This window comes from Callorhinchus milii, unplaced genomic scaffold (assembly GCF_018977255.1).
Source record: "Callorhinchus milii isolate IMCB2004 unplaced genomic scaffold, IMCB_Cmil_1.0 Scaffold4, whole genome shotgun sequence".
Classification (NCBI taxonomy): Eukaryota; Metazoa; Chordata; class Chondrichthyes; order Chimaeriformes; family Callorhinchidae; genus Callorhinchus; species Callorhinchus milii.
In genome coordinates this window covers 10,011,455-10,025,192 of record NW_024704745.1, presented here as the reverse complement: position 1 = coordinate 10,025,192, position 13,738 = coordinate 10,011,455, and the positions used below count along the sequence as shown (strand labels likewise).

The 13,738-nt window shown below is 36.6% G+C and overlaps 1 protein-coding gene across 1 annotated transcript; it reads right to left on the bottom strand.

The window, feature by feature from the left end:
• Positions 1-3,674: 3,674 nt before the first annotated feature.
• Positions 3,675-11,311, bottom strand: LOC103180126 (zona pellucida-like domain-containing protein 1). Its single transcript, XM_007895784.2, has 10 exons — positions 11,206-11,311; positions 9,952-10,172; positions 8,756-8,937; positions 8,586-8,658; positions 8,173-8,270; positions 8,004-8,084; positions 6,566-6,737; positions 6,337-6,451; positions 5,215-5,244; positions 3,675-3,850 (listed from the first exon to the last, which is right to left on the bottom strand). The coding sequence occupies exons 1-10, from the start codon at positions 11,309-11,311 to the stop codon at positions 3,675-3,677; spliced, it is 1,254 nt and encodes a 417-aa protein (XP_007893975.1).
• Between the last annotated feature and the right edge of the window lie 2,427 nt (positions 11,312-13,738).

Genomic DNA, 13,738 nt, shown 5'->3' with positions numbered 1-13,738 from the left:
TTCACTAACATGTGACAGAGCAGTATTTTGCTAAATTGCAAATGTAAAACTGATGCATGGTTTGTAGCTTTAGATTTAGAATTCATGTTTAGGTAAAACTCTTAAGAAATCCATTAAAAATGCTAAAAGCCACTACGAGCACATTACGTAGGGAATTTGTGATAACAATAATTGGCTGCTGTTTAATTTGGTACCTTTTATAATGTGGGTTCAATGTTCCTCATACAAACGGGGAACATGAAAGGCTGACAGACATTAAAAAAATGCAGCATAAATGCATCATGTACTCAATCTAATAGCAATGAAAATGTCAAAGTTGAGCAATTATCATTGATTTCACACAGCAGGATGTGAAAATATTCAGAATAACTTTACTCCAAACTAATTCCCAGTGAGATAATCCCATGATAAATTCACATCTCTAGTCATTATTTCTTAAATATAAGCAAATTGTTGGGTTAAAAGTAAAAGTTTTGAGGCAACTAGAACATAAGATAGACTCTTTCAATTTACAAATTGTGTGAGTGAGGAGGGATATCAGCTGGACATAAATCCCAGAACCTGTGATGTGGTACTGGTTATTGTTAGGGTGAGTGTCAATAGTGTAGAAGTTATTCAAGGGAGCATTGCATTGAATGTGTCTTAGTGCAAATGTATCAGCTCTGAGGGCACTTATCCTTTTGAAATCTACAGATAGCAAATTATATTTGTAATCTCCACATTTCAGTGGAACATTGGTTCCCCGAAGTGTTGGACAACATATTAATGAGACCTGTGGGATTCTCAGATCTCAGATATACCTGATTCATACTCACTTGGCGTAAATTAAATTTATTTTCATCCCTCAATTGCCTGACTTGTAGGCATACAAAGAAAATAAAAGCCAAACAAATTTTGCCTGCAAATGTACTGTCACTAGACTTCACAGTAAACTCCTGTGAAGTGGCTCAAGATGCCTCAACAATGGGATAAGATGCTATATCAAATGCAAGGATTATTATTATTATTATTATTATTATTATTATTATTATTAACTATGCATTGGAAGAAAAGGCAAATGTCAGAGTGTTTTAAAGTACAGTTTATTATATAACAGTTTTTTTATGACAACGTCGTCAGAGTACAGCCCTGCAGTGCACATTGTTAATGAGGTATTGAGAATTGAGAGAATGGCATGTTTCTAACTAATTTACCAGTGTTCACCTAATTGTAGGTTCTTACAAATCAACATTTTAGATCATTACGCCACTAGTGGCCAGTCAGAATTAGGTAGATAATTTCTCAGACTATCCTACGCTCTATAGATAATTCATGCTCACAAATCATTATATACAGTTGTAACAGCTTATTGATCGACCAACAGAATTATCTGAATGGCTGTTTGTGTTGTGAAAATTTGTTCTGGTGCTTTGTGTATATATGTTCCCCTCAATCTAAACAAAATAATGAGCCCTATTTTCAAGCCTGTGTTTCAAGGTATAGTTTTGCACACAGGTTGGGCTATGATAAGGATTTAAGCATTCTTTTTTCTGCAGAGGTTTTAGGTAAACAATATATAGACAGTCCTGATCGCACTCAAGTCAAACATATAGAAAATAGATCCCATCCCATTCTTTAATTTGATGTTAATTTAGGGTGTCAGCTTGGCTCAATTGGTTTCACGTGAGTCAGAGGTTGTGGGTTCATGCCCCACATTGGGACTTTGGCCTCATAGTCTTGGATGATACTACAATGTAGTAAAGACAAATCATGGAATATGAGCAGTGTTCCATTGGTGGAGGTTCTTCAGATGAGGTATTAAACCAAAGTCCCGTCTGCCTGTTCAGGTAGTCATTAAAAATCTCAAGGCACTATTAAAAAAGAAAAGGAAGTTTCTCCCAGTGTCCTGACCAACAATCCTCCAGATAAAAATATTAATATGATTCACTTCACGAATGTTTGCAGGACATAGTTGTGTGCAAATTGGCTGATGCATTTGCTTATAGATATACAGTCTCTGCTCTTTATGGAAATACTCTGTAAAGCGCTCTGAGTGTTTCAACATTATGAAGGGTTGTATCAAGTGGAAGAATCGTAATCATCATTTCCTTTGTTGTAGAAAAGTTGAAAAGGGATAGGCCGGCAATATTGTGCCTAGTGAGCCATACCACATAGGGAAAATATACCATTTAACGCAACTTATATCAGATTGCTATCGATACCACCCTTTCTGGTATAGTTGGGCACTGGCCAAGGGAGACTCAAAATGGAAAGAAAATATTTGAAGATAAAGTTGAAGACGTTAATCGTTTAGTAAAGAAGGATCCAAGATCTTACCTCTTATTGTATAGTGTTGTATCACGAAGCCCGTGACTGTTCCACTTACAGCTCACTGTTCTACAGTGGAAGGAAGGGAATCCTTCAAGTGACACCATGATAAAGGCATGAATCTACAGACCCAACGAACTGGAGAGCGCAATGCCTCAAGAATACTGAAAACCTACATGTAAGACTGCACTGCCATCACCAAAGAAGGCCACAAATCCTATGAAGTGTTACAGCTAAGAGGAGATTTAAATAAAATGACATTTGATCACTTGGTCAGAAAATGTACAAAACAAACGTTTTGTCTAAACTCAATCAGATCTGACAACTTTAATGCTACTGAGGAACATTTTAATAAACAGGGAGTTAATGCTGGCCTGAAATGTTATTCGCAGATCCTGTGTGATCAGGAATACCTTACATTATGAATACTGATATTTAACTTTTAGTATATTGAAAGATGGTGGAAGAGAACAGGAATGTACTGGGGGAATCGCATGATATAGGATCAGCACATTGTCCTGTCACATTGGAATTTAGTTTTGAATCAATCCCAGACAGATGGGATTAATGTTTCCTTTGTCTGTCTGCTATAAAGGTGCGATGCGAATTGAACTTCGACAGTCTGAACTCAATTTATTAGCATGGGCTCACAACACAAAACTACATTAGTTTTCTATTAATTAGCATTAAATTGTCAGTCTCACTCAGAGGCTACAGGATGGCTGTTGTAGGAAATGACAAGGTCATGAAGATTCAATCGGGGTATTATGAGTTTTGAGCTGTTACAGATTATTGGGGCAAAATCTTTATTCTCCTTTTATACCTTGGTGTGGGAGAAAATGATACAGGGTACCTGAAATAAGAAATTGTTCCATTCCTTCCGTGCTCATCTTGATGAAAGCAAAAATTCACAAAAGTAATGCCCTTGAACATCTTGATTGTAAGAACACACTTTTCTTCCCCTTCCATCTGAGTTTGCCAAACAGCTGGAGTTACAAACAGGATACATTGTACTGCCATTATATTAATAATATAGGCAGTTCTAAGTGATCATCAGACTAATATAGCCACTATATCCTCTACCAATCTACTCCATACAAGCTATGACACAGGGCCATTAAAATATCACTGAAGAGGTTAGGAAAAATCGACTCATTCTTTTTGATACTGCTGGTTTCATGGTATAAAATGTAAATGAATTGAATAACACCTACTAAACCTAAACTAGATTCTTGGACAATAAAAAAAAACTTTCATCATCTGTTATCCTAAGATTGAGTACTTTTATAGGGAAAAAAATACATATATCATCTGTATTATGCAGATGAGGTAACAATACAAAGCACCCATGTGTTCGACAAATGTAACTAATTAAAAACAGGATTTCTGATACCGGCTAAAGCACTGCTATGTTGGCGTTTTCTATTAAGAAGAAAAACAGAGATTATAAAAAAGGAGATGCTCATTATGCCCAAGATGACAGTTCCAGAAATTAATGCACTTGTCACAGAGTTCATCGGTAGGGTAGACATGTTCATATTGCCTGGGGAGGAAAGAGAACGTTAAAAAGCCAGAGTATTAGAGATTAGAAAATATGTTTGTTCCTTTTTTACCAAAAAAAATCTTTGTTGCATTCTCCTTCATGATAAATATTAATAATCCTTGCATTTGATAGAGCACTTTTCAGATCTTCTAGACATCTCAAAGCTCTTCACAGAATATACTGTAAGGTGAAATTGACTATATATTTGTGGGTGAATCGCGGCAGCCAATTGCGCACAGCAGTGTCCCACAAACAGTCGTGGATTGAGTGACCAAATTATTATTGTCTTTTTTGGAGGGGTTGTTATCCCCGGAAAAGCAATCCATCAATCAACTAACAACCAGGTTCCTACTTACTGCTAGGTAAACAGAAGCATGTGGAGTAAGGAAACTTGCCCAACATTTTGCCCTGCTGGGAATCAAACCCAGGTCTCTCGCTTGCGAGGCAAGTGCTCTAACCACTGAGCTACAGGATTCCAAATAACTAACACTGAGATACAAATCAGAAACCTACAGAGATCCCAATTCAACCTTTATTCATGGTGATGTGTCATTATTTTGTCATCAACTATACTTGAATGTACTAGAAATTTCAATTACATATTTTAACAATTGTTTTCAGTTACAAAATATAAGTACAAATTGAACAATTCATTGCACTTTTTAAAGTTATGTTGGTATCCATTCTCCCCCCTTACTCTCCTGTAGGAATTGTTTAATTCTGATCTACACTGTGTGTCAGCAGTCCTTTGGTACATAAATCAAGTGACCATCAAGCCTGAACAGTGAGCATCAGCAGGATATTCAACAGGCAGCCAAATCATATCATCCCCTGAACTTCAAACAATCAAACTTTGTACTTTGATCAAAAAGTTGTTCCTTTCTTCGCTGGAGGGTGCTGAACCAATTTGTGCATGTCTACTGCCAGACTACCTGAGATCGCAAAACCTTAAGATACCCTAAGGCAGCCAGACAAAAGTCTCAGGATTGGGAAGGGCAAGTTAGGACAGACACCAGGAAGTATTCTTTCACACAAAGGGTAAGGGACAATTGGAAAGAATTTGCAGGAAGGACAGTGGAGGTCAGGACACTTTCCATGTTTTATCCATCTTCCAAATTCTAGGCAGCCACATAGTCCTACTCCATGACCCAATGATACTCCATGCAGGGATTTTTGCTTTTTTTAACTGCTGAGAATTGTACCTTGTACATGTTTCTTTGAAAGTCCTTTGCTATTCTATTGTACTACTTTGTTTTAGTTCAAATCTCCAGTTGGATATTTTTTAAAAAAGAAATAGGGGGACCTGAAGTACGAGCAATTTAATGATGGTCCAAGTTGCAAATCAATAGCAGAACGAGGCTTACCAACTAGGGACTTGTTGTTTGCAGTGTCATCTGTCAACGTTAAAAGAAAACCACATTTCAGTCATATCAGAACCAGGAGTGGCAAGAATATTGCGCAGTAACATATGAAATCTTATCTTTATTTATCAGTCTATTATCATCTCTGTTTCAATTCTACAGATACTTGCACAATGTGTTGAGTTTCGGGTGCTAGCAGCTGACCGAGGATGGCACAGGTTTGTGAAAAACAATTTTAGGACAGACACTGGAAAGTATTTCTTTACACAAGAGTAATAAACAAGTGGGATGTGTCATCATGAAAGGTGTTGGGAACCAGGATGCTGGATTCCATTAAAAAAACAGTTTGATGTTGCAATGGGAAGATAGTAAGATGGGTATTCTGCAAAGATGAGATCAGAGATCTGATTCAACCCAATCTCTTTTGTGATCTTTATTTTATTTCTTCATATATATAATTTATTTGTTGGTTAACCACACTGTTTTTTTTTCAGAAACATATCTGTATTATTGATATTATCTTACATGATTGATACATCCTGGAAGAGGACCTGAATTACATACTACTCCCTTGAGCAAAATACCAAGTTAGAATCATTATATTGTGCCACAATAATGCGAGTTGGCAGCACCAAGTTATATTGCTGTCTGAGCACAGCTTTAATCTGAGTGAATATTTAATAGGAGTGATGAGCAATTAGAGCAATCAGATCACACAGGAGGTTTGGATGAAAAAGGCTCTTCATCTTTACAAACATTAAAATACTTACGGACTGGTTCAGCACATTTCTCTTGACGTTTTGGGGCTTCAGCCAGAGTGGAGTGAGGATACCTCCTCTAGGCTGCCTCACACCACTTCAGTTAGATTTGCTCTTCTTAAACTGAGATTATACTGCAGAGGAAGAATGTGTTTCTATGCATAGGTAGTCTAATCTTAGTTTGGATACTCCTAAGCATGGCAATGGGTTTTCACACCTAGCTGTTCAAAAAAACCTTTGCAGAGTCTGCATTCAATCATTGGTATTATTTGTTGTACTGTCACACACTCTGATATAACCAATATAACCAATAACCCATTCTTCAATAATTCATTGTCAATGCCTGAAAATAGGAGGCAATTCTTACCACTTTCACTCCTGGTAATAATGGGTCCAGCAGTAATGACAGCATTACCAGTGGAAGTGCGAGGGATTAAGGTTGTTGCTTCCAGCAAATCCCTCCGTTTCCTTTTGTAACAGATCTGTCAGAAATAAAGAATATTTATTTAGTGTAGTCATTATTTGAATATCCTCAAACTCCAGGAGTGATAAGTCGCATCAATTAAAAGAGACAATTTATGCAAAATGCTACTTACCGGAGTCAAGAAGGGGCAGTCATCTGATTTACAGAGCTTTGTCACACAGTGTAAAAACACTGGAGACATCTTCTGATTTTTGTGCTTCACAAAGCGGAAAACTTCAAATGAAAATCTGCCCATTTGACTCCTGCCATTTTCTATAATGGTCGTCTGTGGATCCTTGTCACAGCTGTTTCATTAGTAAAAAAAGAAATGAAACCCAGTTAATAGTCAGGATTAACTGTGGAACACATCATTTCTAAGCTTTAACTGGAACTGGTATGTTGCTATTTGCCATCTTGATGCTGATGTTCTTTATTTTCATATACTGTAGCATGTTAATAAGTGGTATTTTCAGTAATAAGAATATACTTGACAAGCTAAAGGAAAAAGCTCACCATTATCTAAATTCCTTAATGCATATGAACACTGAGATAGATTGAAGACCTTAAAGTAAAGCACATCTTTCGAATTATATTGGACCTATTCTTAGCAATAGCATAGGCATGATTATAATAATAATCCTTGCATTTTCATGTCTTCTAGACATCTCAAAGCGCTTCACAGAATATGCTGTAAAGTGAATTGACCGTATATTTGTGGGCGAAACCTGGCAGCCAATTGCGCACAGCAGTGTCCCACAAACAGTCGTGGATTGAAAATGACCAATATATTATTTTCTTTTGTTTTGGAGGGATTATTATTAGGCGTGTGGAATAAGGAAACTTGCCCAAGGTTTCACCCTGCCTGGAATTGAACCCAGGTGTCTCGCTTGCAAGGTGAGTGCTCTAACCACTGAGCTACACTTGTTGGTAAATTTACTGACTTGGATGGTGTCTAACTCATACTGACAATGTTGGCAAATTTACGAACCACCAGAGAATCACTTCTCGTGTCTTAAATTAGTTGTTGAGAGGTTCAATTGCAAGTCATTTTGTTTAGCTTGGACATTTGCAGGGGCACTGGGTAGCATGTTAGATCATAGTCCTTTTCAGCTCTTATCAATTCTCAGATAAACTTCCACACCCATAGGCAATGAATGAAAATACTCTTGAGGCTCAGTAAAACTCAGGTTTAAACTCAGGCCATTTAAAGCAGGTGAGCCTTGGCTTGATTAACAGGACCTTGGCCAATCCGAAGTGAGGACTTCCCACGAGCAGCCCTTTGGCCCAAAAGTGGGCGGGTGCTGATGATGAGAGGGGCAAAAAGGGGGCCCCATGGGTGCTGTGAGTTAGGGCTGCTCTGAGGACTAGCTCTGGTCCTTCTCAGGACTCAAGGCAATCCCTTCCAAGTTCCACTTAAAGAGGTGAGCTGGAGATAGATTTGGGGGGTGGCTGAGATCTCTCTAACTCTAGTCACCGACTGCTTATGCACCTACGAGAGATTTTGACTTATTGAACAATACACAAGCATTGTAATGAATTCCATAGAGCACACAGAAATAAAAGCTACTCACCTGAAGAATAGATCATATCTGTGTTCATCATTTGGGTTACCAGAGGGAGTGGTGTAACAATAATCCATCAAGACGTGCCACCTACACAAATAATAGGTCATATTGTGTTCTCAAAATTAGTTGTCAGACTTATAATTGATGTAAATTGGAATATAAACCAAACTATTACCTTCCATCAAGATTTGTAGCCTTCACTGCTGCGTACACCTTTGTCTTTAAAGGGAGCCCTAAACTTGGTATCACAAGTGGGAGATTGTAGGCTGAATCCTATTAAAATAACATTCAAAATTTTCAGGCTCATATTTTTAAGACACATTGTTAAGGCACGTATATCATGGTCAACTGTGGTCTACTAAATTATTGAGGAGTTTTGAACTTAAAGTCTAGGAATCTGCCTTATTGGTTATATAATCCACTACTAGTACAGGAACAAAATAAAATATAATATCAAAATTATTTGTCATATTTGCACCAATTTCAGAATTTTGGACAAAACTGCAAAGAAGAGTTTAGATATTTCAACAGTAATATCACAAGAGGTTACATGAAATAATATTACTAGAAAAATTGTTGCAAACTTACATTGTACAGTAGTAAGTTCAACGTACTAATAAATGTACCATTTCCGTCTTTCACTGAAATTGCTGCAGATGATCTAAAAAATAAAAAAGTAATTTAAAAGCTAAACAGAAGTGTCCATCAAACACTTTGGCAATTCTGCTGATATAGTTTTGTTTCAAATTTAAACTTACGAGGCAAGTTGGGTGTTGTTGATAAGGTATTCCAGTGGATAGCTACAACTGTACTTGTATAGGAGTCCTGGTAAATAGCTAATTATAGTTGGAGGGTCAGGAGTGTCAATATAACCTGAAATGTTTCCAAACTGCACCATCGACAAATTGCCTAATGCATTGATTCCTTGAGCAGAGGTGACCTGTAAAACAGTTTTCAAATAACAAGATACTCTTTACTTTTCTATGCTTAAAAATACAAAGGGTCATGAATTGCAGAACGCAAACTATAATTTTTTGTGGAGCAATATTGTTAACCATACAATGTTTGAAAATATCTAATAAAATATGAAAGGCTAAATATGTGATCCATAGCTCCATCACTGATAGCACCATGAATAATAGTTTTGAATGGCATTTGCATTATTAAAATAATTCTAGTCAGGGAAAAACAATTTCAGTTATTGAACTATGTGTGGCCAATCTTCCTTCTTATTTCAGTACCAATGAAAGATAGCAAAAGAGCAATGAAACAGTTTTTTTTCTTATGGTTATAATTATTTAAGGTTTTCCTAACTTCCTAGGCCATCCACCATTCTTGAACCAAGAGGACAGGCAGGAAAGACATTAGGAGATGCAAGACAGTGACCAGATATAACATGTCCCCTAATGTTCCTTTAAAATAAATAAAAAAATAATTTGAGTACTCAATCCACGACTGTTTGTGGGACACTGCTATGCACCATTGGTTGCTGCGTTTCGCCCACAAAATATACAGTCAATTTACTTTACAGTATATTCTGTGAGGCAGTTTGAGACATCTTGAAGATGTAATAAGACACTATATCAAATGCAAAGATTATTATTATTATTAATAATAATGTGAACATTTGCTCTAATTTATGATATCATGGATTTCACAATGGCAAGGTGATCTATTAAGTATCTCGTTAGAAAGTTGGAGGAACCTCTTCAAATAATGGGAATCAAGGTTGCCTGAGAGTTGTGAATCTGCAACTGGCTTAATCTGATACTACAATGAAACATATTGAGTGTTCAACAGAAATTATAGGGATTTGTTTGATGGTTGTTTGTTTGTTTATTTATACATTTATTCATTTATTTATTGGCTTAAGAAATATTTCCTTGCACATCAAGCCTGTATGAGGTATTGACTCTAAAAGTAGTTTTGGTTACAAGAGCAGAAAAAGTCTTACCACTAAATTATTTCCACAGACTTCTAGGGTATTCAGGTTGATGGTGAATATGACAACTGTGGGAAAAGTGCTGTTGTTGATGAAACCCCTGCAGTGAGCGTCTCCATGTCTACCATTTAATGCTAAATCCGTTTCTGAATAGCCAGAGAACAGTACCGGACAAAAGTTAATCTTGACTGTTATGGTCTGTACTCCACAATAGATAATGATGTCCTTTTCTCCTGTCAATAGAAACATTCAGTGTAGTAAATAGCAATTTGATCAGAGGAATACAGTAAAGATTGACCAATACCATATATACCCTGATAACACTGTTACAGCTAAATTCAATATTGGCAAAAGTCTTAACATTTTTATCTACATTGAGATTTATATTGCAACAATTCATAACAAAAGTTGTTGCAAATAGCTACTCCTTCCAATCACTGAAAATACGTCATGCTGACCAGCAGCAATTGTGCTCCAGGGTGATTTATTATGGGTTGGCATGATGGATTTCCAGTTATTGGAAGGAGTCACGTTGATATGGGTGCTAGTATTTAATTATCTTGTTTGTCGGTAACCTCATATTCCTTGGATACTTCCAATGAAGGGTTATAAATCACATTAAAATCTTAGGTAATTTCCAAAACATACCTATCCACTAAGTGCATGTTTCATGCCTCTATTACTAATCTATATTATCTTGTATATATATATGCACATTACGTTCTATTGTGAGGACTTGATAGAGCGCTATATCGAGTACAAAGATTATTATTATTTGGCAATCGTATTATTTTTTACTTCTACCGAGGTTCCACTTAAATTTTCTAAATTTGTTATCAATGGGATGTGTTCAACACATGATTAGCTGAAATTTAATAGTTCTTAAAATCGATGGCGTGTACTGTAATGTTCATTTGGTTAAAATGTTGGGCCACAAGCATTTGATAAAATCTATAAACGATGCAGAGTTTCAGAAAATATTACATAGGACGTGGTACTACAAAACCTTATACATAAGAAAATATTACTTATCTTCTCTCTTAAAATGTACATGTAGTAAAATCAATATATCTTTGCTGCTCCAAATTATTAAAAACATTGAATGCAGGTGACTTACTGAAACATGCAGTAAATTTATCCACCATGCTTATTTCAAAGAGTGATATATAAGACATTGTTGAGTTAAATTATAGAGCTTTGGTTTTGAGGACTGTCAAAGGTCGCCATGATAAAAACTATTTTCAGGTCCATTTTACTAAGTCTTACCAGGGAATCTGCTGTGTAGATTAGCATCACAGTTGTATCCATTGAACTGTGCATCCACTGAAAGTATCCTGATTGCTAATAGCAGCAGGACACATAACCGTTCCATCGCAAAACTGTTGAAAAAGCAAACAAGTATGATACTTCTAGCTTGTTTGTAAAAAAAAACTTGAAATGATATTGTAACAATTACTGTTGCACATGTTAATTTTCAGAAATTTAGGTAGATTGAATGATACAGACCTGTAAACGATCACATATCTATAACACTATAGATAGTGCTACTATATAGATAGTCATCCAGGACCACTTATTCTCTGACACTGGTTGCCTTTCCTCCCGTTCTGAAGGCCTTGACCCATCTTGTGGTATAGTTCCACAAATTGTTCTTACTTACACCTCTCCTAAGTAGCTGTTCTTCATGTGGGCATCAAGATATCTTGAAGCGCTCTGGGATGCTACCCGGTGTGAAGGGTGCTATATAAATGCAAGTTGTTGTTGTTGATATTTGGAATCAGAATAGTATGTGAGGGCATGAGAGCTGAGACAGATTCTGCACTCACATTCGAAACCCAGGAAAATACACTTTGTCTAGCAGGAGTCATTCGATAATGATCAGGAGTGTCAACCATGGCTGATTTCACCCCCTTCCCCCAGCTGTTCCCCCCAGACACAACAAAAACAAAAACTGAAAAGAATACAGTATTGCATGGCTCATATACTACATAAATACTTTAAATGATTACTGAAACCCAGTATCTCAGGTTCAAAGCAATGATTTTCCCATTGAAAGTATTTTAAAAATGATAAGTTGCTTGGTTGATTTGACCAGCAAAAATATATCTTCAAAAATTTAATCATTTTTTAAAAATCCATTCATTTTGCATGTTATAATAATAATAATTCTTGCATTTGATATAGCGCCTTATTACGTCTTTGAGATGTCTCAAAGTGCTTCACACACTATACTGTAAAGTGAATTGACTGTATATTTTGTGGGCGAAGTGGTAGCCAATTGCGCACAGCAGTGTCCCACAAACAGTCGTGGATTGAGTGACCAAATTTTGGATTTGTTAGGATTTTACAAAAGTAAAGAGTTTTTTTCAGTTTATGCTTTTAATATTTCTGTCACTTTTATCAAAAGTTTATATTTGAGCCTAATAATCTTTAAATATATATATTTGTTAGATCTTAATAGGTTGACAGAATCATCTGCACTTTGTATGAGTTACACTATTTGTGGCATTTGTAAATATTACATTTAATTTCTATTTCTGCTTCACAATTCTGCTGAACATTTTATTGGTGTCAGAAGAAATTGACTATCTTAAGCATGTATCTAAATATAATATTGAAGTTTGCCAATGAAATACAGTACTTTTGTGTTTTGCAACACATGAATTTGACTGATTTATGCATTTCACTAATAGAAATGCTCGATTTATTATTATTATTATGGATTCGTAAAAGAAGAAGAAAACTGTTATTTCCTCTCTATGTCTGTAATCGCAACTTCTTCAGAATTTAGTCTTTATCTTATTTCTAGGTAAGGAAACACAAATTTAGCACTGCATGTTGGCATTTGTAAATCACACCACAAGTATACACTTTCATTATGCTGAAAGTCATCTTAGTATTTATCTGAACAAAACGTCCTCTAAAAAGAAAGAAGTTCCGTGTATAAGAAGCATATTATCCCTCCTACCTCTCCGACCTACTATCCCCCTACCTACCTGCCCGTACCCTCCGTTCCTCTGGCTCCGGTCTGCTCCACATCCCCCGCCCCAACCGCCCTACCATCGGTGGCCGGGCCTTCAGCCTCTCAGCCCCAAGGCTCTGGAACTCTATCCCCCAGTGCCTTCGCCGCCTCCTCCCTTTCCTCCTTCAAGGCTGGTCTCAAGACCTTTCTCTTTGACCGTGCCTTCGGCTTCCCTCTCGACTCTCTGCCCCCTCCTCGCTCCCTCCCTTCCCTCCCCTCACCCTGACCATTTCCCCCCTGCTCGGGTCCTGACCCAACTGTACAGCGCTTTGGGACGTCCTCCCGACGTGAAAGGCGCTCTATAAATTAAATCTTGTTGTTGTTGTTGTATTTTGGTTATTAACCATGCACCCTTATTGCTTCAGTTTTTCAAAATTATTTAAACTTCGATCATCTTATTTTTTCCTTGCACAGATCAGGCTTTGACAGGAAACAAATTCATTCATTTGAGTGCTTATCTGTAATTTTCTAAAAAGATTTATAAAGCTATTCTTGAGTTTCAATTTTTTTCAGTACATTTTTGGCATGGCAATTCGAGAGATAGACTTATGGACAAGAAATCCACTGCAATCCCTGTTTTTATGGCAAGTAATGCAAATGAGAAATTACTAGTTATGAATAGGTCTCACAATTTGTATAATATTAATGTGGATAGTGAATGAAGAAAAAACTTATCAACATTTGGAGTCCACCAAATCACTGGAAAATTCAACAGTGTTATGAAGGGTAGAAATAAGTGAGTAAAATAATTTTGAAATTATGCCATTAAAATTACAC

Excerpts from the sequence above, each read along its gene's own strand:
- LOC103180126 (XM_007895784.2), bottom strand. The coding sequence starts at position 11,311 with ATGGAACGGTTATGTGTCCTGCTGCTATTAGCAATCAGGATACTTTCA. Across the intron at positions 6,452-6,565 it reads ACTGCCCCTTCTTGACTCCG|ATCTGTTACAAAAGGAAACG; the intron begins GTAAGTAGCATT and ends TATTTCTGACAG. Across the intron at positions 5,245-6,336 it reads TATTACCAGGAGTGAAAGTG|ATGACACTGCAAACAACAAG; the intron begins GTAAGAATTGCC and ends TAACGTTGACAG.